Source organism: Heliangelus exortis, chromosome 1 (genome assembly GCF_036169615.1).
Source record: "Heliangelus exortis chromosome 1, bHelExo1.hap1, whole genome shotgun sequence".
NCBI lineage: Eukaryota > Metazoa > Chordata > Aves > Apodiformes > Trochilidae > Heliangelus > Heliangelus exortis.
The window spans coordinates 118341269-118364751 of NC_092422.1; the positions used below are offsets into that span (position 1 = coordinate 118341269).

At 47.8% G+C, this 23483-nt stretch overlaps 1 protein-coding gene across 1 annotated transcript in view; it reads right to left on the minus strand.

Moving 5' to 3' along the window:
• Positions 1-12579, minus strand: part of TBX15 (T-box transcription factor 15) — a 92372-nt gene extending 79793 nt beyond the window's left edge. Inside the window, exon 1 of the mRNA XM_071761343.1 lies at positions 12034-12579. Within this exon, the coding sequence (XP_071617444.1) occupies positions 12034-12235 (202 nt within the window). The 5' untranslated portion in view covers positions 12236-12579. The remainder of the gene's footprint in view (positions 1-12033) is intronic.
• Between the last annotated feature and the right edge of the window lie 10904 nt (positions 12580-23483).

The following is a 23483-nucleotide window of genomic DNA, read 5'->3' on the forward strand; positions in this document are numbered from 1 at the left end:
AGTGAGGAAAAAAGGAAGTGGAAATAGGGGGAAAAAAGCCTAAAAAAAAGGAACATTTATTTTTCAGAAAAGAAATATAATTAACTAGCATGCACTTCATTAGATGATCACAATTTTTTAAAAACTTCTTCCTATTTATCTGCACAGTAAACACCACTGTGTGAATGCTAGAGTGAATAATATCTGAGATCTAATAATCTATATTTTAATTCAGGACTGTCAAGCTGTTTCATGATTACTCAGCAATTGTCTGGATATCCATAATTAAAATTATTAAGGGTCAGATGGTAAATATTCTCATTCTTCTACAAATGGTTGTAATAAGAAACCATTGCTACTGTTCATAACTCTTCATTTAAATTCTGTAGCCCTAACCAGTCTTGGAAAAGTAATTTCCAAGAAATTTTCCTGCTGTGCAGACAAGATGCATTCCTTTTCCCTCCACCCAGGCCCCTCAGGAAAAACACACAAATAAACAAAATAAGTAGAAATTTTGAGTAGAAGGGAAAGACTGAATTATCTGTAGTAGCTGATTATCATAAGTCAAGTTTAATTACTTCCCTAACACCAAGAAATTTGCAATTCATAATTTAATTAGTAATCAGAAATTGCCTCTAGCCATACCTATATAATAAATCTAATATCTAATTTTTAAATACATTGGGAATCAATAGTGTACAGCCAATGCAACTGCGTAATAAATACACTTAAAACAAGTCCATGTCTTAAATCCTTTCTTAATAAAAAGGCTGAAGGACTGAATAAAAGTAGCAAAAGTAGCAAATATGATTTTAAATATTATACTGAAAAATCTTAAGGCATTCTCTGTAAGCAGAAACATTTCATCCAGAAGATTCTTTCTAATTTTTCCTGAAAATCCTGATTTTTTCACATCAAACCATAGAGAACAAGGACCATAGAAAGAAACCCTATTCTTTCCCCTGAAAATTTCTTGTTTGAGAAGTGTTCCCATTTCTTCCTGAGACCAAATTATTCATATTTGTCTGGTGTAAGGTACAAAACAAAACAAACAAAACCAAAACAAAAACACAAACAACAGAAAAAAACACACACAAAAAAATTAAGAAAACAAAACAGAAAAAGAAAAAGGGAAATTTAAAAAAAAGGAGAGAGAGAGGGGGGGAAAAAACGAAAACAGAAGAGTAGCCAGAGGCAGGGAGAAAGTCTGAAAAGAGTTTCTAATTCTTCCTCAGGCTGTGAGCAGCCTCTGGGTAGGAAATTAAGCCCTCAGCCACCCCCTTTCCTGCCTCTTTCTCCTCCTTCATTGCCAACAGTGGTCCCCATTTCTGTTTTTTTACTTCTTTGCCCCTATTAACTCATCTCTTCCTGATTTCACCAGCATTTCACCCCCACAGTGACAAGGTCTGTACAACACAGTGATCTGTTCCATCTTTTGTCCCTGCCAAGGGAGCTTCTCAGAGCAATGTGGGGCACCCTGTTCCTCACCCAGGCTGGGGTACAACATTCCTGCCCTTCACTTGTTCTTCCTCTACCACTTCTGAGCACAGGGACAAGTCAGAACCTACAGAAGCCCAGGGACATCCCAGTCCAGCGGGTGTCCAAGAGCAAAACCAGGGAAAACCAGCATCTGACGTGGTAAAAGGGCAGAGGCGACAAATGCTGCAGACATTTTCTAACCTCTTGTGGAGTTAAGCTGGGTTTTTTTTTGCTAAAGGCTGCAGCTACACTTGATTAGTCACTTCTGTGCTCTATATGTACTCAGTCAAGCCTCTTTCCATTTTTTCTGAACCAATTATTCCTGAATTGCCCCAAATACCGATGTCCAGCACCTTAATATAACTCAAGCAATCAGTCTTGAAAAATTCTGAACAGTCGCCTCACAATCAAACCTTTAATTCCAAGAAGCAGAGCGATTTTTGTTTTGGTTTGCGTTTTTGTTTGGGGTTTTTTTATTTTATTTATTTCCTGAAGCCACGTTATACCACTCTATTTTCACAAAAGCTATTAATTATTGTCCATTTCTGTAACAGCACACTGCTAACAGCCCTCACAGCTGCCCTCCCTTTCCCCAGCCCAGGCGCAATTTCCTGAGTAATGGAGTAAACAGAATTACGACGTACGAAATAATCCGGGCAGTCTCTAACAAGGCAGCAGAGGCTTTCTGCCACTCCAGCAGCATTGCAAGGAGCTGTGATATACAGCCTATAACTGAACTGTGATGTTAGAGTCTTATGTGGGTAACACTCCCAAGCACTGATGTGAATAGTGGGACTGGTGTGCTGCTGGGAAGATGGAGATTTTGCTAGGGTTGTTTGATGGTAAATGAAGACTTCTTTTTTTGTTTGCTCAAAGGAGCCTGGCACAGGAAACCCCCAGATCCTTCTTCTATTTATCTTTTAAATTCTGCAGCAAAATAAAAAACATTAGGCAGCCACAGCCATGTGCTGCATTTTATATTTTCCCAGCTTCCTGCAAGATTCTGGTATAAAAGGATTAAGTTTTCTGAAGTAAAAAACTAAATTATCAGCTTAAATATAACATTATTGTTGCCTTGGATGAAGCACTGTTTTATTTTATCACACAATAAAAAGGCAGGAGAACTTAGAAACTAACAAGATGGGCATAATCTAGAAATCTGTGTCTGATCCAGCCTGATAGTTCTCATACTATTGGGCATTTACAGGAAAACTGAGCAGAGGAAAACATGATCCTTCTGTGGCATAAAAAGTGATCACCCAGGCATTAACCTCACTGTCATGATTATTTTATTCATACAGACTGACACAGTATTGCAACAGATGAAAAATAAATCCCTTTACATAAATCAAAATTATTCCAATCCTGACAGTTGTACTGTGGGGGAGGTTTCTTTCTGGCTATCACTGTCTGTTTAAGGAATCACAGAGCAGAAATCAAGCAAGAGGTCAAGATCTCCATAACGACTGCATGTTCTTAAGACCGCTGAAAATAAGGTCATAAAAACTAAACCCTTAAAAATCAGAGCCATAAAGGAATGTAGATGCTTAGCATCTTGCAGAATCGGGCCCTCCTTTACCTGAAGCTGCCTGGTGTCTTCCATTCACACACAGCCTTCACTTTATTGTATTTTGAAATCTCATGGGACACTTCCACTGTGTTTGTTTTCTGATTATCAGATGCCAGATAGATAAATAAATAAATAAATAAACAAATTTAGGACACCAACACACATCTTTGCAACTAAAAATGTCAAGTAAAAATTTGAGATTGCTAATCCTAATTATTGCATGGTATTTTATTACAAATGAAGGCAGCAGCAGAGTCCAGTCCAATCTCATGGCCAAAGTGTGTTTTTAAAAAAGTAATGAGGGTGTTTCCATTATGGTCAGACTGTGCCCAAGGGAATGCTCATCAGGTCATCTTCTACTATTTTTTTTGTCTCTGATAAGAAATACTGCTTCAAGCACAATAAAAATACTTTTTTTTTTTTTTTTTTTTTTACAAAGTGTATCTATCTGAAAAGCTGAAAGAGGAATGACAGTACTGGAATAACTTCATCAAGCTACATGATGATTGTAGAAGTATGGATGATAACACCTATGAATATTCAATAACTGACCTTTTAATAGGATCCACCGAGCGGGATTGAAGACAACCCAATCCAGCAAGTAGGTGTAAAAAGTCTATCTGTGAATCTTTCCATCTATTCTCAAGGTCCCTGCTTCCTCAGCAAACTCAAACTTATAGAACTGATCTGCTGGCATTTCAGGGATAAAACAGCAAAGACATTCTGGTGTCTTCTGTTTTCCCCTTAGTTTTGAGGATGATATTTGCCCAGGCAGTTCTCTGTTTCCTGAAGCTCATAAAAGTGGAGTCTTGGTTTCGTTAATTCATTGGTCATGGGAAAAATGTTAATGCTAGCCAAGAGTGCATGGAGTCCCTGAGTGAAGTTAAAAAACTGTAAGTCATTCATAACTATTCTGTGTGCCCTGGCCCAGTGATTTTCAAACAATTTTTGCCGTGGGTGCATTCATATAAACGTGCTGATGACTACTATGATTTGTGTCAGTTCTTAACCAGTTGGTTAAGTACTTTTTAGAAACTGTAAATCAGTTCTTCTCAAGACAGTTGGCAATAACTTCTTCCCAAGCTCCTTTCCAAGAACTAAACATGTGGACATTGCTGAAAATGTCCATTAAACAATAAGGAAGATCTCCTTCCCAAAAAGCAAAAGCCTAAAGAAGAATGAGCATGTGAGGTACAGTGAAACTGTCCACTATGACAGGGTCTGAATTCTACTGTACAAAAATTTATCTTAATTGAACAAGAAAAAATGCCCTTGGAGAAATTAAAACTTTGTGAAATCCTGCAGAATTTGGCAAATAACTTTGATTGGTAAAAGAAGAAAAATTGAGAATTAGCTTTGAACATTCGAATACTTGATTTCATTATTATCTCAAACAAAATGCTTTATTTTTTAATTTCAAATTAGTTTTATAATTTGTTTTTTCAATATTTTTAGTTCATTTCAGCAAGAAGGCTTGGGGATCCATTTTTTAAATAGTTACATAACTTAAAATATGAGGTAGTTTGATGATATAAAAATAAATCTTTAGAGGTTGGGCAAACCTTAGGATTTTATGATTCTCAATGAAGCAAAAAAAATTTTTTTGCTTTTATTCATACAAACTTAAATGGCTCCTCACCATCTTCACTTTTTTTCTGCTCAGTCCCCAGCTGACAAATCCTCCTCTGAAATCCTTTGTTTATGTGAATCAGCATGCCCTGGCCTAAGACATTTGCTAGGTGCAGCCTTCCCACTAAGAGCTGTGAGCTTGCATTTGCAAATGCACAGCAAACACTGGACAGCCTCCTGTCACAGGAGATTGACTTGTACCATCCTGACAATACTGTCAAATCAATAGCACAACTGAACAAATGGCATATGGAAGTATCATTCTAAATATTATTGCAATAAGTGCTTTTGCCACTTCTTCAATAGATTTACTGATTCATTGTTTTCTGATCTTGCAGAATATGCAATTAAAAGATGCCCCTGGCATGAATGCTGTTGCTAGAACTTGAACTGGCACCACATTTCCTGACAGAGCCTTAAAATTTTTTAATCTGCTTTCAAAGATATTTCCATTTATTTTTACAACACCTTGTTCTCTTTCCCTTACCCTTTTCACCAAAGCACACTATGGCTTTTACCAAGAAATGCAATGCCAGTGTATTTTGAGAGAGCAAATGCTTTGCAAGCAGAAAGGTTGTAATTGTAACCTCTTTTAACCAGTACTGTAAATAAGCAGCAAAAAGATACATCCATTTTTCTCTGAAAATAAAAATGTCTCAGCTTTGTTTCCCAGTACCTGTGGAAAACCTAGTTTTAATAATAAGCCAGAAAAGCCAAATCTTTCAAAGGCCTGCTATGCAGAGCTGCTCAGGGCAGAATTAGGCATGGGAGTGCTGGTAAACCCCCAGCTGCCTATGCTTCCCTTCACATCCAGATGATTGCTGCTGCTCTTCCTAGTTGAGTTCCATAGCTCCCTGGATACTGCCCATTCACATGTACACCCATCCTGCTTTTTCTGTCAGGAATTAAACAAAACTTCCCAACCCATTTCTGCAAAGTAATTGTATTGTTCAGGAGGATGTCAGCTACCAAATATCTACAAAAATCTCATAATTCCATCAACAGGCATTAGAGAGCTTAGCCTCCCTGGGAAACTCTGTCTCTTATCTCACTTTTAGAAAACTTAAGCTCTTTCACTGAACTTGATTTTACATTTCTGGTGTAAACTACAGATCTCAGTATGGACGCTTGGGGTGAATTAAATCACACTTGAAAAGAATTCACTTGCAGCAGGAACTGATGTAAATGCCATATGAGCCAGACTCAATATATCCAGAAGTTTCCAAGTGTTCTCAGACTAATTTAAGGTGTAAGCTTATTAATCTAGACTGGGAGGAAGGGAAAAAAAAAAAACAAAAACTAAAAAAAATCAGCTGCACATACTTTCATCCTTGAAGATGTAAGGCTACAACCAAAGATTCAAACAGGAATCCAACTGATTAAAATAGGAACAGTGTTCTGTGTGAATAGAGGTGACTTATGTGGCATCAACCGTTTTGTAAAACAATGCAAATGCTCTTTCCTGAATGCAGCACTCTTGGAAGACATCATTCAACTTTTCCATCTGAAAAAAGCATCAGTTTTCCTTAAAGACAGGTATAGATAAAGCAGGACATTTCTGCCTTAGCAGAGGTTAGCTGAGCTGATATTTGATATAAGTGCTCTGTCCCAAGTGGGAGGAGGGAGAGGTGATTGATGGTTTGTAAGGAATTACTTGACTTTTGCTTGTAACAGAAGCTTTTTGGATTCTCCCAAAGTTCTTGTCAAAGAAAGAAAAGTCTTCTGAAAATAGCAGCTTTCCCCTGAACAGCAGCTGGAATAAACCTGCAAAAAATCCACTGCAAATCTAAAATCAATGTAAAAGAAAATACATTGTTTGACAAGCTGCCATTTTTCTAATACTCTGCTGTTCGTAAGATTTGCCTCCATTATTCTACTACCTGCCTTATTGACAGAGTGTGAGCAAGGCACCTCTGTGCAGGAAGAGTTTCTCAAACCCAGCAGCAGGAGTTCACCAATTCAGTAAGATACATATTGCTGCAGAGACAAATACTTCTCGCTTCACTTGTCTGCTTTGGCTCCAAGGTCGGAGTTGTACGAACTTGACCAAGACAACCCTTTCCTGAGCCCCCACAGGGCTCTCCTGGCTCTCATCTGGGCAGCTCCATCTGCCTCCTTCAACTTTCTCCTCTGGGAAGGGCAAGAGCATTGACTTTGCAGCCAGAGTACAGGGGGAGCAGAGGCATTATGAGGGTCAGATTTTCACATTTCCTTCCATAGCATACACAAGGGAGCAATGGATCTGAGCTCAGTATCCCCTCTTTAGGAGGCAAACTGATGATCCAACAGGTGGAATGAATTCATACAATCCCAGACACACATGCAGTTGTCAGAAAGACATTGCATCAATAAATCCCAGTCCCAAGTGCTTCTGCCAAAAGCAAAGCTGAGGCTCTCTATCTTACACCTCGTTGTTACAGACCATTGTTCACTGGTGAGCATTAAGAACCATGCAAAGGATAGCATGTACCAAAGCAACCTGCCTCAGGAAAGAACTGAGAAAAAAGTTTTCTGCCAGCTCTTGAAATCCTCATCCTGTCCCCCCAAACACTCAAACAAAAGCTGAAATGAGAAACTATGTCTGGAACCAAATTAAGCAATTTCCCAGCCATGGGTTTAACAGCCACTGCTCAAAAAATGGAACTTAATCAACATGATCGTTCAGAAGCAGTGAGATATCCCCCACATATCGAGAGAGACATTATACATTATTCTTATATATATATATATAAATCATGTGTAATCAATTGCATTTCTCCTGCTCTTAAAATTTATTTGCCTTTTCAGAGAGCAGGCGGGTTGCAGGCTCCTGCAATCCGGCTGCTGGAGGAGGGGTTGCCCAGGGGCAATGAGGAGCAGGCACCCGTCCGCGGAGTGGGACTGGCGTGAATATTCGTGCCACTTCCACGACTAGGAAAAAAACCTCCACGCCATGGTGAAAGAAATGGTGGGGTTTTCGACATGACACGAAATGTTTTGTCAATATATCGGATCTTAATTTTATGGAGAAGCAGCTGTAGTTATCACATTGTAGGTCTTGAAATGTGCGCAGTGTCGTTTTCTCTCGTTGCAAAGTTTCACGGTATTTCGTTAATATAGCTCCAGAAAAACAAAAAATCAATTCATATTGATTTGTCTTCCCGGACTGATAAAAAAAAAAAAAACTCTCAAAAATATTTTGCTTTCTTTCGTTTTATTGTTGTGTGGTTTTGTTTTGTTTTGTTTCTTAACTGATGTGTGCATTTTAAAGACATGCAATCAACAATACCGTGGGATGTGTGATATGAAGATTGCACTGGCGAAATTCGTTTACAAACTTGCTACCAGGTTTCGTTGGGAAGAACAGGATGGTCGCAAAGCGAGAAAATTTTAGCTTTTCAAACGCCACGTTTTGCTCTGCCTCTGAAGCGCCTGTGTAGCTGCCTCCAGGAGTAGCGCGGCCGCAGGGAGACGGCTCCCCAAAAAAACCCGCCTCAAACTCTGGACGAGCAAAGGAGCGCTCTCGGCTGTGCCTCGGTCTGTTCCTGCGCAGAGCGAAAGGCTGACTAAAGCCACAGCTGTAAACGATGGTAAATAATATATACATCAAGGGAGGCAACGCCTGGGCCCCCCGTGACCTTTCTGCTGCTCAGGTTTAATCTATAAATACTCAGAAGACATCCGAGCCCATTGTTTTGCTGCCCTCTGAAACCAAACCCGCCAAGGGGACGGAGGAGCGCCCGTCGCCGCCTGCACCCCGCTACCCTCTTCTTCCTCCTCCTCCCCACCGCAGCGACAGCCGAGGGCCGGATGGAGATGCGGGGCTGCCCGCTGCCGGCTTCCCCTCTTCCCTCTGCTCCGCCGAGCCCCGCGGCGAGCCCCAAGCTCGCGAGAGAGACAGAGAGGGTGAGAGTCGCTGTAATCCCGAATTCGTTTTCACAACTTCGTGATTAAAACCCGCACGTGATTAAAATCCATCTTTATCCCCCTTTAAACCGAGTCTCATAAAACAGCACATTAACCCTGGCGACAAGATTCATTGCTGAGGCATAAATATCTCAGATGCTCGGGAGATATTTTTTTACAAGCCTGAAAGATAAATCGATTTCTCTAATTTCTCTCACCTTTTCCCATTCCACCCCACGAACCGGCACCTCCCAGCCGGCTACCTCGCCTCTCCCGGGAAGATGCGACCCCGGGGAGGGTCTCTCGGGCACTCGAGGGATGGCCAATATTGTCACCGAAGGGTTTGGGCATAGCTGAAAAATCGCACATAAGGGGTGAAAGATTTCGGCAAAATAGAGAAACGAGGAGAGAGATGCCTGCCACGCCGTCCAGAAGGCTGGGTTTTGTACATGTCCAGCGCAGAACTGCACTGAGGGCGGCGGAGACCCCACGCCGTTAGCGAAGCGCGGCCGCCCCGTCGAAAACCCCCACCGCCGCCCCGGGACACCCAGTGCCACCCGTGGTGTGGACGGAGAGGAAAATCTGAGGCGTGAGAGAGAAATTGTGATAATCGTCAAGACGGAAAGGAGCTGCGAAAAGAAGAGTTGACCCTTACTTGTCACTTGGCGATGTTTACTTCCCAGCAGCAGTTTCAGCCCTTCAGACCCTCCTGAGCTGAAATTGAGGGGGGGGTTATGCCAACAGATGGATGCATCGGGCAAGACCGATTTACGTTATTATACTGAAAATCAACACGTAATTTCCTAGTGCATACTGTGATATTTGGAGCCTGTGTTGGCACATCCGTACCAATGATGAACTAATGAACAGCCTTGTGTTATTTCCTACACTACTCGGGAGCAGCGACTTGGTGTTTTGAACTTTTGGGACACTATAAAAATTCCCTTTCTTAATTTTTGGTTTGTTTGTTTTTGTTAGGGTTTTTTTGTTTGGTTTTTTCGTATAACGTTGGAGATTTGGCAAGTTTAAAATACGTTAGGTGTAAAGTTTGTACTTAATTGGGTCTTGTAAAGATGGAATTTTGTGGCCATTATAGAGCCGCTAATCAATTTTCACCCAGCAGCAAAGGTACACCGCGGAGGATTTAGGTTTAATGAAGTGACTGTGCAAATAACCGTCGCGGACTTTATTTAAAGTCTATCAACCTCCTAAAAATGATTTCTCAAACTGTTCTTGATTTCCTTTGCTTTATGAAAAACATCACGCTTGCTTTCTAAGGTTTCAGGCGTTAGCAGCCATCCTCTCCAGCCCTCCAGTATGGAGCAGGGGGAGTTTTCCAGTGCTTTATTTTGAATTAATTGAGAAACGGACAAATGAAATTCTAGATAGGGGAAAAATATATCCTATTGTGTCTAAAAATTAATGATAAACTGTTAAAAAAAATAAAAGAAAAAAAAAAGAAGAAAGTTCGATGCACGTATCTGCTCTGTTATTAGAAAGTGGATTGTCCTTTCGTTTGTGCATTTATTATTTCAAACCGGGAAGACTCGGAAACCGTAGCCAATGTTTTCTAGAGGCTGATATATTAATGGCTCCTGTCCCCTCTCCTTTAAGCCCATCACTCCACTAAGAAAGGTGTCGCAGCAGCAGAATTTACGTATTTTTTATGATCTGTAGTGGAAAGGTCGGCTGCTACAAGAATATTAAAATATGGATTCTTTGAGAGTGGAGCCGGGCGAGGTCTCTCGGAATTCCCAATATTTAGCTCCTTTCAAAAATACTCGACAATTTTTTTTTGTTTGTTTGTTTTAGTTTTTAAATTTTTTTGTTAGGGCAGATATTTTTCACACCTCGACTTTTTTTTTTTTCTTTTTTTTTTGAGAGGGCGGTGTTTTGTTGTTGTGGGGTGGTTTTGTTTGTTTGTTTTGTTTGTTTAGGGCCGCTGATGCTTAATGATAGAGCGGGGAACGTCAAGGAAAAAAAAAAAAAAAAAAAAAAAAAAAGGTGTTCTTCTTCAAGTGCAGAGAAGTGAATTTGGCAAGAGTGGAGAGAATTACCGCCCTTTCTTTTACGGGGTCGCGCACAGAAACCGTTTGAACTTTTTTTCCCCATCCGAACATTAAAAGAAAAAGTAAAGATAAATTGCCTAAAATTAGCTTTCTCCACACACTACTATTATTTGGCTCAAGAGAAAACCTCGCCCGCTCCGTCCCGTGTTAAGGCCGTAAGGAGTGAGGTGGGGAGATGGCTAGAAGGGCGCGGGGCAGAGCGGAGGGCAGCGCGCTTTCGCCTCTCGGGGTCTCCGCGGGTCCCCGGCTGCTTTTGCGGAGTTCTCGTTTTAGGGAGGACAGAAAATGCCGGGGGAGGGGGGCCAAGAGAAGAGTGAGGGTTTCTTTTGAGCCAAATGACCACTCCAAGCTACAAGCTCCCTTTTAAAAATAAATAAATTATAAAAGTTTAAAAATTAAAAGTACAAGTACCACGAGGGAAGTCTCATTCTCTCTCTCTCTGTCCCCTGGAAGCGCCAGGATCTGTAGAGGGCTCAGACCCCATGAAGCCCCCCTCACTTGGAGCTCCTGCTCCCTGGTGAGGCCCTTTTCCCTGATGGGTGCAGTATCCCTGCGAAGAGGGGAAACCTCTCTCACCCGTCCCCCCAGGCCGCCACCGGGGTTTGCGCGCTCCGTCCCTGGCACGGAGCGAGGCCGCACCGCTGAGCCCCAAAAGGCCCGATCCCGGGGAAGGATCAGGTCCCCAGCCCCTCGCTGCGGTGCTGAACACCCCCCCAGCCCGTGGAGGTCTGGGGTGGAAGCTCGGTGTGGGGCGGGGGTGTATATGAAGCGAGGTCCCGCCGCTCTGCAGAGCCGGCGCCCCTCGCCTCGGTGTAACGCTGATCTGTGGCCCCCGCCTCCTCCTTCTGCACCGAAGCCTCTGGTCAGGGCAGCAGGGTCTCCGCCGGGAAAGCTCGGGGTGGTGGCCGGTGTCTCGAAAAGCCGCACGGAAGTGGAGAGGGGTGACCCCTCCCTCGGGCATGCCCCACTCCTTTGCCCCCGACTCACACGGTACCCCCACGGTGGTCGGGAAGCTCCGGGGCAAGGAGAAACGCTTGTCCCAAGACACCCAGGAAGAGCTATCGCGACCGGCAGGCACGGAGAGGGAGGAGAAACGGAAAAGGAGGAAGCAAAAGGGAGGGGGAACACGCTGTTCCCTCCCGGGACATTATGGAGTTGGGGTAGCAAAGAGCCACAGTGAGTAGAAGAAAAGTAAGCAGGAAAAAAGAAAACCCAAAAACCTATAAATTAAAATCCAAGGAATCTCCGCAACACCCCCACCACCACCACCTACTCCTTTTCCTCTACCCCTAGTCCCGGATGTTTCCCGGGACGCGTTGCCTCCCTGTCTGGCGCCGCTTTCCTGGCGGGCAGCTCCCGGCAGGGCTCGGCCAGGAGGGTGCGGGGCTGAGGGGTCCCCGAAGAGAAAGCAGTTGCACTAACCGGGGTTGAGGTCCAGGCACTGAGTCGGGTCTTCATTGTCCCCTAGCTGGCCGTTCGGGCTGAGGCTTTCCATGGACAAATCCAGCCCCTTGTCCTCCCAGTCTCGCAGTTTCCTCTTTTTATTTGTCCCAATCAAGGCTTCTACCGAGAAAGCGTGCGCTCGGGAGCTGAGGGCCACCGCCGATCTTCGCCTCTCACTCATCTTATCCCCCAGCCCAGACCCTTGGGCAGATGAGCGGCCGGTGGCTGGGAGCGCTGAGCTCGGGCTCCAGAGGCAGAGCCTCTCGCCTCTTTCTCCCCCCACCCCTCCCCAGCTGCACCCCCAGAAGAACCAGCCCTCAGCCTCCTGAAGGCACTACATGAGGCTGCAGATACTCCGTAGCCAGAGCAGGGAGGGTGTGCTCAGCCCAGGTCTTCAGCACTTGCTCAGAGGGGCTGCAGGCTGGATTTCATTTTTTTTTTTTTTTTTTTTTTCCTTCTCCCCTTTCCTCCTGTCTCTCTCTGATTGATCCAAACTTATGGGATTTTTTTTTCTCTCCAAGAGTTAGCAGCCTGCGTGCGCCTGTCAAGGAAAAGAAAAAAAAAAAAAAAAAAAAAAAAGGAAGAAAAAAAAAAAAAAGTCCTCGGCCAATAGGAGGGAGCGATCAGGAGAGACCCAAAAGCTGCGATCCAATGGGGAGGGGAGGGAGACTCGGGCTTCAGGGCGAGGAATTTTGGCCATCTGAGTCCTGGAGCACTGGCCGGGAGAATTAACTGTTTGAAGAACGGGGAGACAGTAGGAAACCCGTAGTTCTAAACACTGAGAGGTAACAACTCCCGCACTTCTCTCCCCCGCATCCCCATTTCCTAAGGGCTGCTGCTAGCTAATCCCCACGCACAGTACTCGAGAGGGGCTTACCACCCCAGGGGTGCTGGGCGAGTGGGTGTTTTTAAAACATCATTCATGCCATGTTTCACTTGGGTTTGCCGGCGGTTACGGTGTTTGGCCCGGCAACAGCAACGTCTCGGGAGGGTTTTGAAGTTTCACTTCAAAAGAGTCGTGTGCGTGGAACGGCGAGGCTGACCGGGTGGCGTGGGCTGTCGCCGGCAGCCGGAGAGATGAACCCAGACAGCCCCGGGCAGGGGAGAGCTTTCCTTTTGGAAGAGGGATATTTTTAACAATAGTAAATATATATACATATATATTTTTTTTATTCCCCGGCCCCCCTCCTCCCGATTCTTTTTGCCACTTAGCTATAGAGGGAACGAACCCGCTAGATACAGATCTCAGCCGGTTGTCTGGACAATATTCAGCATTTTGTTTCCGCTCGCCGGTTCACTCTGCCCAGAAACGGGGCTGAGGTGGGGCCGTAGTTGCTTCTCGGTCGTGTGTGGCGCAGCGGGGCTCGCAGCGAAAAAACACAAGTTTTGAATTTGCGAAGGTGAAGGAAATACCGTGTGTTTTCATTAGCTGATGGGAGCACGGAAAAATAGGAGAAATCAAGAAAAACACCGGCTAGGGAAAACTCAGTGAGGAAAGCAGACGGGGGTCAACTCGATTCTGAGAATCGAATACAGGATCAAAATACACGATAAATAATTATATAGTAAGGAGAGCGAATAATATGGATCGAGCCACGGTGGAAAGGGAGACGAGAACACATGCCAACTTTCAGAGAGAGATTATTTTTGGCCAATGTTTCTCCGATGCTTCCCAAAGGCTCAGAGCTGCTTCGAGCAGCTCCGGGAGAAAGCGAGATTTTTCTTAGGCGAGATTTTTTCGATGTAGACGGACAAAAATGAAAGGGACAGGCGTGAGGACTGGGGGAGCAGTTACTTGAGCTACCAGAGTGACTCCAAGATGCCCGCGTCTGCGTGGAACGGCAGAGCCCTTCGGCCCCCTCTCCCCGGCCTAAAAAGCCTGACAACAGCTCGCCAGGGTTCACACGCACGGGACGGGATTTCGGATGAAAAGAAAGAATACGTTCCTTCAGGAAATCCCGGAAAAACTAAGCCCCGTTATCTAAGCCGAGGAGCAGGTTTTGTGCGTCCTCATCACCCGCCCTACACCCGCTCATCACCCCCCCACTGCCCCCCCTATCCCGCCCCTCTCTGCCGATCTTTTCCCCTCCCCTCTTGTACATCGTCTTTGACTGGTCACTCGCCGAGGGCTGAGTGCCGGGCACGGCGCACTGCCACCCGGGGTGTGCCACCTGGGGCACTGCCTCGCTCCTAGGCTCCACGGACAGCAGTGCCGGGGCGGGAGCAGAGGAAAGAAGGAAGCAAGAGGCAGGGGCTTGGAGGAAGCCGGCAGCAGGGCATGAGCGAGGACTCGGACGAGTAGTATGCGTTTCCAGTGGATCCTCTAGCTGTGTGTATTTCCCCCGACGAAAGCATGTATCCCAAATGAAAAACAAAATACAACAATAAATTTTTTAAAAAATTAAAATCCATTTCCCTATTTCCAAAAGCCTAGGAAACACTCGTCTGGGATACAGATACCGAGAAAGGCTTTTAAAGAAGCTGGAGGGAGTTTTTAGAAAGAGAGCCCAAGAAAACAAGAGATTATTTATAGTGTTTAAGCGAGAGGAAATGGTATTGGAAAGGCAGGGAGATTTAGACGAAATCTGGGGACTGATGTATGACTTCAGAAATACGTCTTCCACGGCGCTAAGTCTGGTTTTACAGGTCGACAGTTTAAAGCCGCCCCAACCTCTTTCGGGTTTCGTACCCAGGTGCTCTCCAGGCTGCTGCTCGAGGTCTGTAAGTCGTGTCAGACCACCCTGCACCCGGCCCTGGCAGCGAGACACAGCCACAGACACAGCAGAAAGTAGAAACGCAGCAGAGTTCCCGTGCCAATGCGGCCCCTAATTGACAGACCCCAGGGAGCTGAACTTTTTGCCAGGGACCGGAGAGCATCTCCCCGCGGTCCCGGGAGAGGTGTCCGGGGGCGGGAGGACACGCAGCCGCCGTCGGCCGCTGCTCCCCCTTCTCCCTGCCGCTACGCCGAGGCTCCCAGCACAGCTCGCCCTCTCTCTGCGCCAGGCGGTGCAAAAGCGATTAACACAAAGGATTACTGCTTCTCACTGCGAGTGGGGAGAAAGGGAAGCCTTCGTAGCGACCCTGCGGCCCCATCCCCGAACCCTGCGGCCCGGCGCACACGAGGATGTGCCGGGATGGGGGGCTAGGAGGGGCACCGATGTGAAACCGAAGTTGCTCCCCCTCAGCGACCTCTGTCCACTGCACTGAGAGGGCTCGGTAAGAAGAACCCTCGCGACAAGCCGAAGGATGGAATTTCCATTCAGCTTTTGTACCAAAATCTTGCTGATCAAAATGCAACCGCGCTGTGCCCCTGGCAATCTGTCCCCAACTCCCTTCTCAGACAGAGCGGTCGGTGTTAGGGACCGAGCTCCCGCTCCCCGTAGCAAGCGGCGTGAACTTGGAGTCGGACTTGGCTTAATATGGATTCAGATCCTACTCTGCCCCCCGACCGCCAGAGATGAATGTGTGCCTTTGGCTGGTCTTTATTCCAGACCCTTACTCGCAGGGGCAGCTCCCATTAAATCCAGGAAACTGCTCCCTGGAATAAAGTGGAAAGAGCAAGGGTCGCAGGGCCAGGCCCTGGAGTTTATAAAGAAAACATTCAGCCCTGCTTTCCAGTTGTCGCCGAGCTAGCCTGAATATATTTGTTTATATATGGAAATATTTGGAAGGAAAAAAAAAAAAAAAAAAAAAAAAAAAGAGAGAGAGAGACAGAAACAAGGGGAGCAGACTGCGAGGTGGGAGTGCTGTCCAGATGTGCTGCTCGCTGGGGCTGAGCCCAACCAGTTTCTAACCCTGCTACACATTAAGAAAAACCTTACCGAAGGTCCTTTATCCAGACCTAGCCCAGGGATTTTTTTCTTTTTCTTTAAGTTAGTAATTGAAAACAATGTTACAACTAGCCAGTGGGTGCGGGCTGAAGGCTGTCTGATAACGTGAGCGAGTGATTTACTGGACTTTAATGCAACGCTGATTGTCTTTTAAAACGGACCGGAGGATTTCGAGGCTGGCACTTTCGTAAGAGGCGAGTTTAAAACGAACATAAGTCACCGCTTGGAAACTCTAGCGAGGTGATGTTCTCGGGCTGCGCGGGGTCAGTTATTGTGACTACGGGAAAAAAAATACGCCTGCAATTTATTTTTATGGTCTGCACAAACTGTATTGTTGCGTATTACTGACTAATTCATAATTATACCCCTATTATGCCATTGATTCCCCGTCTTTCCCTGGGTGTCTCAAGCTTTAAGAATTGAACCACCGCAAAATATTTACAGTCTCGAGTGTTTTTAAATGGGCTTTGTTTGTGTTTTACAGAATAAAAATCTCTATTAGTGTTTAAACAAACACCATGCCAGTTTCTTAAGCCTTCCAGATGTTTGCAATAAAATGTCAGGTTTTGCCTTTGGGACTCGAAATAAAATTTAACTACCTTCACCCTGTAATTATTCTCTTAGCTCTCCCTTCATAAATTTATCTGCTTTCTATCAGGAGAGAAAAAAAATCCGATTATACACTTGAACTATAAAAAACAACAAGTACTTTCCCTCAATTTTACCAGGACTTCTCCCCGACTTGTTTCAGCACAACAGACAGACGCGCATACATGATTTCTGGTTCCCCTGTTTTCGGACGGCAGAAAGAGACCAGAGACGCATCGACAGGTTTCCTGGGCTTAAAGTAACCCATTGCTCCGTATCCCCGGGCCTGTTCCCCCTTTAGCCCTATCTCAGCCCCAGTGTTCTCGGAGGTGAAGCGAATCGGGAACTCAAATTGTCCCTGAACTTCCTCCAGCTCCGGACGTAGCTTCTTAGCAGGCACAAATCAGACCTGACTGCATTTCGGAGCCTCCCAGTGGAGCTGTTTGGAAATAGGCAATTACGACGAATAATTCAAACAAAGCAGGTTCCCCTCACAAACAAAGAGGAAAGTCCGAGCTAGAGACCTTTCTGCCTTCTCAGCTACTAATTTGGAACAACACAGGCAGGGTTAAAAGCCATGCATTTTGTATTTACCCACGCCAAACTTCAGAACAACCCGGCGAGATAAGCGAGGGTCTAGATGATCTCTTTCTTCATTTGCCGCCTACAAACCCACTTCGCCTGGCTGTCAGCGGGGTCGCCGAGTTTCTGCAGCTCTCAGCTTTCCCCGCATGCATAAAACCCGCATAAACACACAGGCGCACTTGGTCTGTGTTTCGCTCATTGTGTGCTGCAGTCCCTGGGCACAGCCTGGGGGCGCGCCCGCCCGGGACACCCCGCTTCACACCCACGGGCGCCCCGGGAAACAAACCCGCCTGCTGCTGATCCTGCCGACTCTTTCTTATATCATTTATTTATTTATTTATTCCCCTCCTCAGGTGATTTTCTCCCTGATGAGGACTCCGGTGACAGGTGAATTCTCGTGGTTGCTGCTCTCGGGTGGAGAGAGGCAGGAGGCAGCTCCACGGGCCGGCAAATCCTCTGGGGAGCAGAGGTCTCCCCAGAAAACGCGGCGCTTCCCCCGACTCCTCTGAGAAGGAGAGGAAAATAGGTGTCAGTCGTCCATGCCAGCCTGCTCACAACTCGTCACCCGCCACGTTACCTTCCTGACAGCCATATCTGTCGCGTGTGTGCCCCTTCCATAAGAAATGGTGGCAAAGCAAGACGAGGTAGCTCACACGGAAAAGATGGTGTCGAGGGGAAGCGGGACTTGACACCTCAGTCAGCTCCCCCAGCCCCATCTTTAGTGGGTCACTGAACTTTCTTTGGGGCCTCCTTTTTACTACCCATGCCCCCTTTGCACTCGGGGTGGGGGTGGTGGCCGGCGGGAAGACACTGAGAAAGTGTGGTTCTGGGGTCTGGTTTTTTGCTTCGTTTTACGTGTATGTTTAGGTTTTTGGTTTGGTTTGGTTTTGTGTTTGTATTTCTGTTTTGTTTCCCCCGAAAATAAAAGGTCCTTGCGTGATTTTGGAGATCTAGATAGTTAGGGAATCTCGGAAAGAGAAGGGAAATGCGGTCAGCGGATCTGTATCGCGACAAGCTCTAGGACGAGAGTTTTAAGCAGACTCGCTGTCAGAGCCAAGGCACACGAGCAGTCCCGGGGGGTTGCGCATCAAGCGACAATCACCTCTTGGTGCCCGAAGGACACAGGTCTGTCATGTTTAGACTTAGCATCGCTATTGCTCGTAGCCCGGACCGGGCCGCATATGCCTTCCCTCGACGCGGTGCAGCCGCAGGGATGAGAGAAGTACTGGGAAATCTGGGTCGGGGCGATTCTTGAGATAGCCCCGGCATGTCCCGGCAGGGAGATTTTAGTTTAAAAAAGGGGCCTGTCCTCAGCCGAATCTCGGCACTGATTTTCCGTAGGAAAATTAATAAGCAATTTTTAAAAAATAATGAAATTAATGAAATTAATACATGAAATAAAATAAAATAACCCAAATCAGTTTCACGGAAGCAGCAAACAGCATTTACCCAGCAGCGCGTTGGAGAGCTACTTATTCGCAGATTATTGCCACTATTGTGATTTGGAGTAGGTAGAAAGTTCTGAAGTTTTGTGGTGCTGTTTTTTGGTTTTGTTTTTGTTTTTGCCTCAAAACTCTCAGGACTGAGTGGGATGGTTGGGAAAATCTGAGGCTTGTTCCACACACAGGGCTCACACTACCTTTCAGCCTCCCCAGATGAGGCTGCCGGGCCGAGAAGAGCCACCTGGCAGACACTTTCCCCCTTTGTCACCCCCCCTTGTCCCCACACCTCGCACACGGTGAAAAAGCGGCGTTCCCCCATAAAACGCTACGGGTCTTGCACACAATGGTTCTGGTATGGGACGCCGCAGGCAGACAACCGGCCTCTTGTTACCGAGACAGGATCCAAAGTCCGCTTTTCCAGGGAAGAAAATGGAGCTGCGCGCAGCATTTCAATGTGTGTTCAGTCAAGAAAATAAATATAAGGGGAATGTTTTTTATTTCTCTTCAAGGTACAGGTCTTTGAACCAAGAGAGGTCTGTGTGCTCCCCTACCTCATACATAATGTGCTATACTGTAAACAATCCAGTTTAGGGCCGATCCTAAAACGCAGCAGACTTTAGCGGGGCTATCCTAAAGCGCGGTGACTGCGCGATGTGATCAGTTTGCCACCGAAAACAGGCGTTTATCCCGTCACACTACCTGCGCTCAATACCACCACGAAAACAGCAGACAGCTCCCTGGCCTCCGCGATGGGCAGCGATGTACGTGGTATAACCTCGGGAACATCAAACACGGCTTATTTCGTCCCACGTGAAACGTGACTGCCACGTAAAGCAGTCACGCCAGAAAACAGGCTCCGGTACCCACAGAATGGCCATGGTCTGTTTGACACCGACCTGTAATCCCTTTCTGCATGGCAGACCTCACCCCCTTCTGCTCTGCCCCTCTAGTTTACCCAGATTTATGATTAAGTGACTTTTTCTTAATTTCTAATACTGTTGGTTTGTTGTTGGGTTTTTTGGTTTTGGTGGGGGGCTTTTTTGCTTTTTTTTTTTTTTGCTTTTTTTTTTTTTTTTTTTTTTTGGTGTGGTTTGTTTTGTTTTGTTTGTTTTGTTTTTTGTTGTTGTTGCTTTGTTTTGTTTTTTGTTGTTTTGGTTGGTTGGTTGTTTCTTCTGTTTTTATGTTTGTTTGGTTTTCTTAGTGATTGTTTGTTTGCTTGTTTTTAATTTCTAGTAACCAAAACGCTACCGGAGACTGGCTTACTCTAGAGATAAATTTTGGGCTGTTCCGGGAACATTTGATTCTAGTGTCTGCAGTCTCTCGTTTGCCGTGCGCCTTGCTCTCCTCGCAAGTTTTTTTTTCCGGCTGCGAGATAGAAAACTTGGAAGTTAATGGAGGGCGAAGGGTAATGTCGCTGTGGGGCACCCTCTGATCAAAGCTGGGCCTTTATCCTTCCCACGGTACATGTCGCCTCCCCAGAACTCATACAGGTAATTCCAGCAAACTCGCGAAAACATAGCAAAGATCCTCCCGCTCCCGCCTCGGTGCTGGCAGCTTTCCTGACGGGGTAATTTTCTATCGTGATACTGATATTACGGGTGAATTTATCTCCTCTCTCCTCGCCCTGGAGAAGACCTCGCCCCGAAGCCTTGATCCCTCAACCCCCACAGTATGTGGGAGGTGGCCACTGCAAGGCCTCTCCCGAACCCCGTAGCCCCTCCACCTCCCTCCTTGTTGCGGGGGTCACAGAGTCGCCTGGGGTCAAGCGAGCAGAGTGCGGCATCCCCGGAGGAGGAGCCCGGGGGCCGAGCTTGCAGCCCTTCTCCGGGGAGCTGAGAGCGCACCACCGGGTGCTTTGAGGGTTGGGACCATGAGGCCGAGCACTGGGCTGGGCAGCAGCAATGAAGCCAGACAAGGGCCGGCGAGGGGGAGCTTGGGGGCCGACGAGTAGTTCGGTGGGAACGGGACACTAAAGATGGAGAGCGCTTGCCGGCCTGCCCAGCCGGACGCGGGAGCTCCCCCTCGCCCGCTACCGCAATGCCGCCTTTCAGTGCTGCCGCAGAACAGTGTTTTGCGGGAGAGGGGGGATGCGGGTACAAATATGACCGGCAGCTCTTGTCCGCAGGGGCTGAATCGCAGGGACATCCCCGCAGCAGGGGAGAGCAGAGAACACCGGCAGGCCGGGGAGAGGGCAGGAGATCCGGCAGCGCTTCCCGAGGCTGCCCGAGATGGGCGCAAGAACGGGGAATTTCTTGTGAAACCAGCGCGGGCGGCTCAGCCGCAAAGGGCTCTGGCTTTAGAAAAGGCACGGGTAGTAGTAAGCAGTAGCTTTCCCCTGGCACGGCTGGTCGGCCGCCGTGGAACTCGGGCGGGTGAGGTGGGAGAACCGAAGGCGGAGAGTATAGCAGCTCGTCCGCCGGAGAAGGGACAACAAAAAGAATTTAGAACGGGTTCTGGCGTCTCAGCACAGATCGAGGCGCAGAGCCGCTTCATCTCGCGGGTGATCAGCCAGCCACGGAGGAAGACCCTCTGAAGGGCTCGGGCCCGCTGTCCGAGGAGCAGGAGGGTGTTCAGCCCCCTGCATCCAGCGGTTCTTTTTTGTGTGGGTGGCAGGCAGCTAAAAAGGTACCCCTGAGTATTGGCTTCAAGGCAGGCGGGACCAGCATGACGAGAGCGGCCGCACAGCAACCAGACAAAGCCAGCTTGTGCCACACTGCAGCCGCGCTTGGGGAATAGGGGTTCTGCCTTTGGAAAACAAAAACACAATAGCAATTAAGTGCTCATTTGAGTGTGACTGCTTGTTTGGCAGAGACGGACCGGAACCTGGAGGTTTTCCCCTCTCCAGTACACACATTTGCCCCTTTTCCCTCCTTCTCCATTGGTGCGAGAGACGCCCCGCACCGGGACGTCGCGACACGGGAAATACCTCCAGTGACCGGGACAAGCCTCAGGCTTAGGGATGCCCCTAAATGCCCCGAGGGATGCCTGCTCAAGGGGACAAGTGTGTCCCCCTTTAAAAACAAAACACAACCAAACAAAACAAAACAGGGCTGAGGAGTAGCCTCAGTAAAAAACGCCCTGTAGCAATCGTGACTGGAAATTTTCTTCTTTAACAGAGGTCTTGTTGCAGATCGGCCCATTTGTTATGACCCCCCTGTGCCTTGATAATCCCTCCCTGCCATATTTGCTTGCTCTGCGTTGATGTGGTTTCTCCTCTTGGCTTTCAGGATTACAAAAGTCTCTCCCTTCCTCTCATTTCCCTCTAAAGCCTGGTTTCAGGGGAAGGTTGGCTAAACCTTCTCATCTGCTGCTTTCTTTCCTCTGTGATGGCAAATTCGGTGTCATTTGCGGACATGCCCAATGCAAACATTGCATTAAGAAGTATTTCAAGGCATTTTATTGTTGCTCTGCAGTCCTTTGATGTGGTCCTATAGGCACCAACTGTTGATGTCTCCCTGCGACTCCTCAATGTCAGCATCTCGTTTCTGTCTCTTTTGTCCAACCCTTCATTTCTCCTCTTTAAAAAAAAACTGTTCTGAACAGTCGCGACAGAGCCCAGCACCTCACTGCCTGGTCAGTGCGGTCCCACTGCCGTACAGGGCTGCCCCCTCCCCTGGAGACCACAGATTTTCCCGCCCGCATCTTCCGCCCCGAGGCTGCGGTGGGAGGCGGCTGGGTGTCTGGCCACCACATCTCCTCCTGGCCCCTGCGGGCACCTCGCCTTGCCTCTGATGTGTGTGCGTTGCTCTCCTCGGATCCCGCAGTGCCCAGCTGCGGGCCTTCTCCGTGCGGAGGAGGCAGCGAGAGGTCCGCACGGAGCAGGGGTAGGGGGTCTGCGGCATTTCTCAGGGCGGTGACACGCCAGACCAGGCGGGGACCCAGCCTGCGGGGAGGGCTCTTCCCCGCGCTGCCTGCGTGCTTTCGCCGGAGACGGGCGGCAGGAGCCGTCTCGCCCCTTGACAGCAGAGGGGGTCGGAGCCAGGTTTTCGTGGTGCCGAATGCTCACGTGGGTCCAGGCGACCTTACACCGAAAGTCTGCTCGCAGGCAGCTTCTGTGTGTCCGTCTCAACCCGCGCCGAGGAAGAGGAGCGCATCTTCCAAGCATTCCGATCGGGGTGTTCCCCAAGCGCGGTAGAAGCAGAGCCCAGGCAAAGCTCCCTATGGCGCGGGCACCCGGGGGTTGAAGCATGGGGGGGAGGCAGGTTCTGGGAATAACTCCACATAGGTACGACAGAGTTCTGAGAGAGCCACTTCATCCTTTGCGTGGGCTTCAGGGACAGTGGGCAAACCTCTCGAGTCACCTTTGGGATGGAAATGCCACTCAGCGTCTGCGATTGCCCAGCAGTGAAATGGCCCGCGTTCAACGCCGGGTTCAACACAAGGGCGGGGTTCCTCTTCGATTTTAAATAGCATCTTGACAGGGACGGTGTATCTCAGGTGCGTCCCATCCCCCTCTACGCCCACCTTCCTCGCATTTGATTTTCCTTTGCAAAATAAACACCCCTCCAGCGCACGGGTAAGTCTCTCTTGGGCGTCAAGTCATTGGGCAGGTGTCTGTGGCCCGGACAGGGAGGCGGCGGCCCAAGGGCTCCCGGTTCTCCAGAGGCCCTCTCAGGGAGACAGCTGGCAGCCTGCTGCTCCCGTCCGGGAGCTCTTAGCACTGTCCTGGCTGCAGCCACGGGCCCCGCGGTGGCCATAGCCGTGATCGTGGGGACCGGGTTGTCAGTTTATGAGCCTCCGGGCAAGAGAGAGCTGCCTCCTCACAAGAGAGAGCTGCCCCCACCCCCGGTGGTCGCAGGGCACCTGGCCGGGTTGGTTTTCTAAGGGCATCCCACGCATCCTCGAGATGGGAGCATTGCAAGAGACACGAGGCTCTTGGGTTTGGTCGGGGGAGACACATTTTTGGTGAGCGCTCAAAGCGGGTTGGCCGTGCACCAGCAAAAGCAGAGGGGTCCCACACATCTCCCCCGTCTGCTGTAACAAA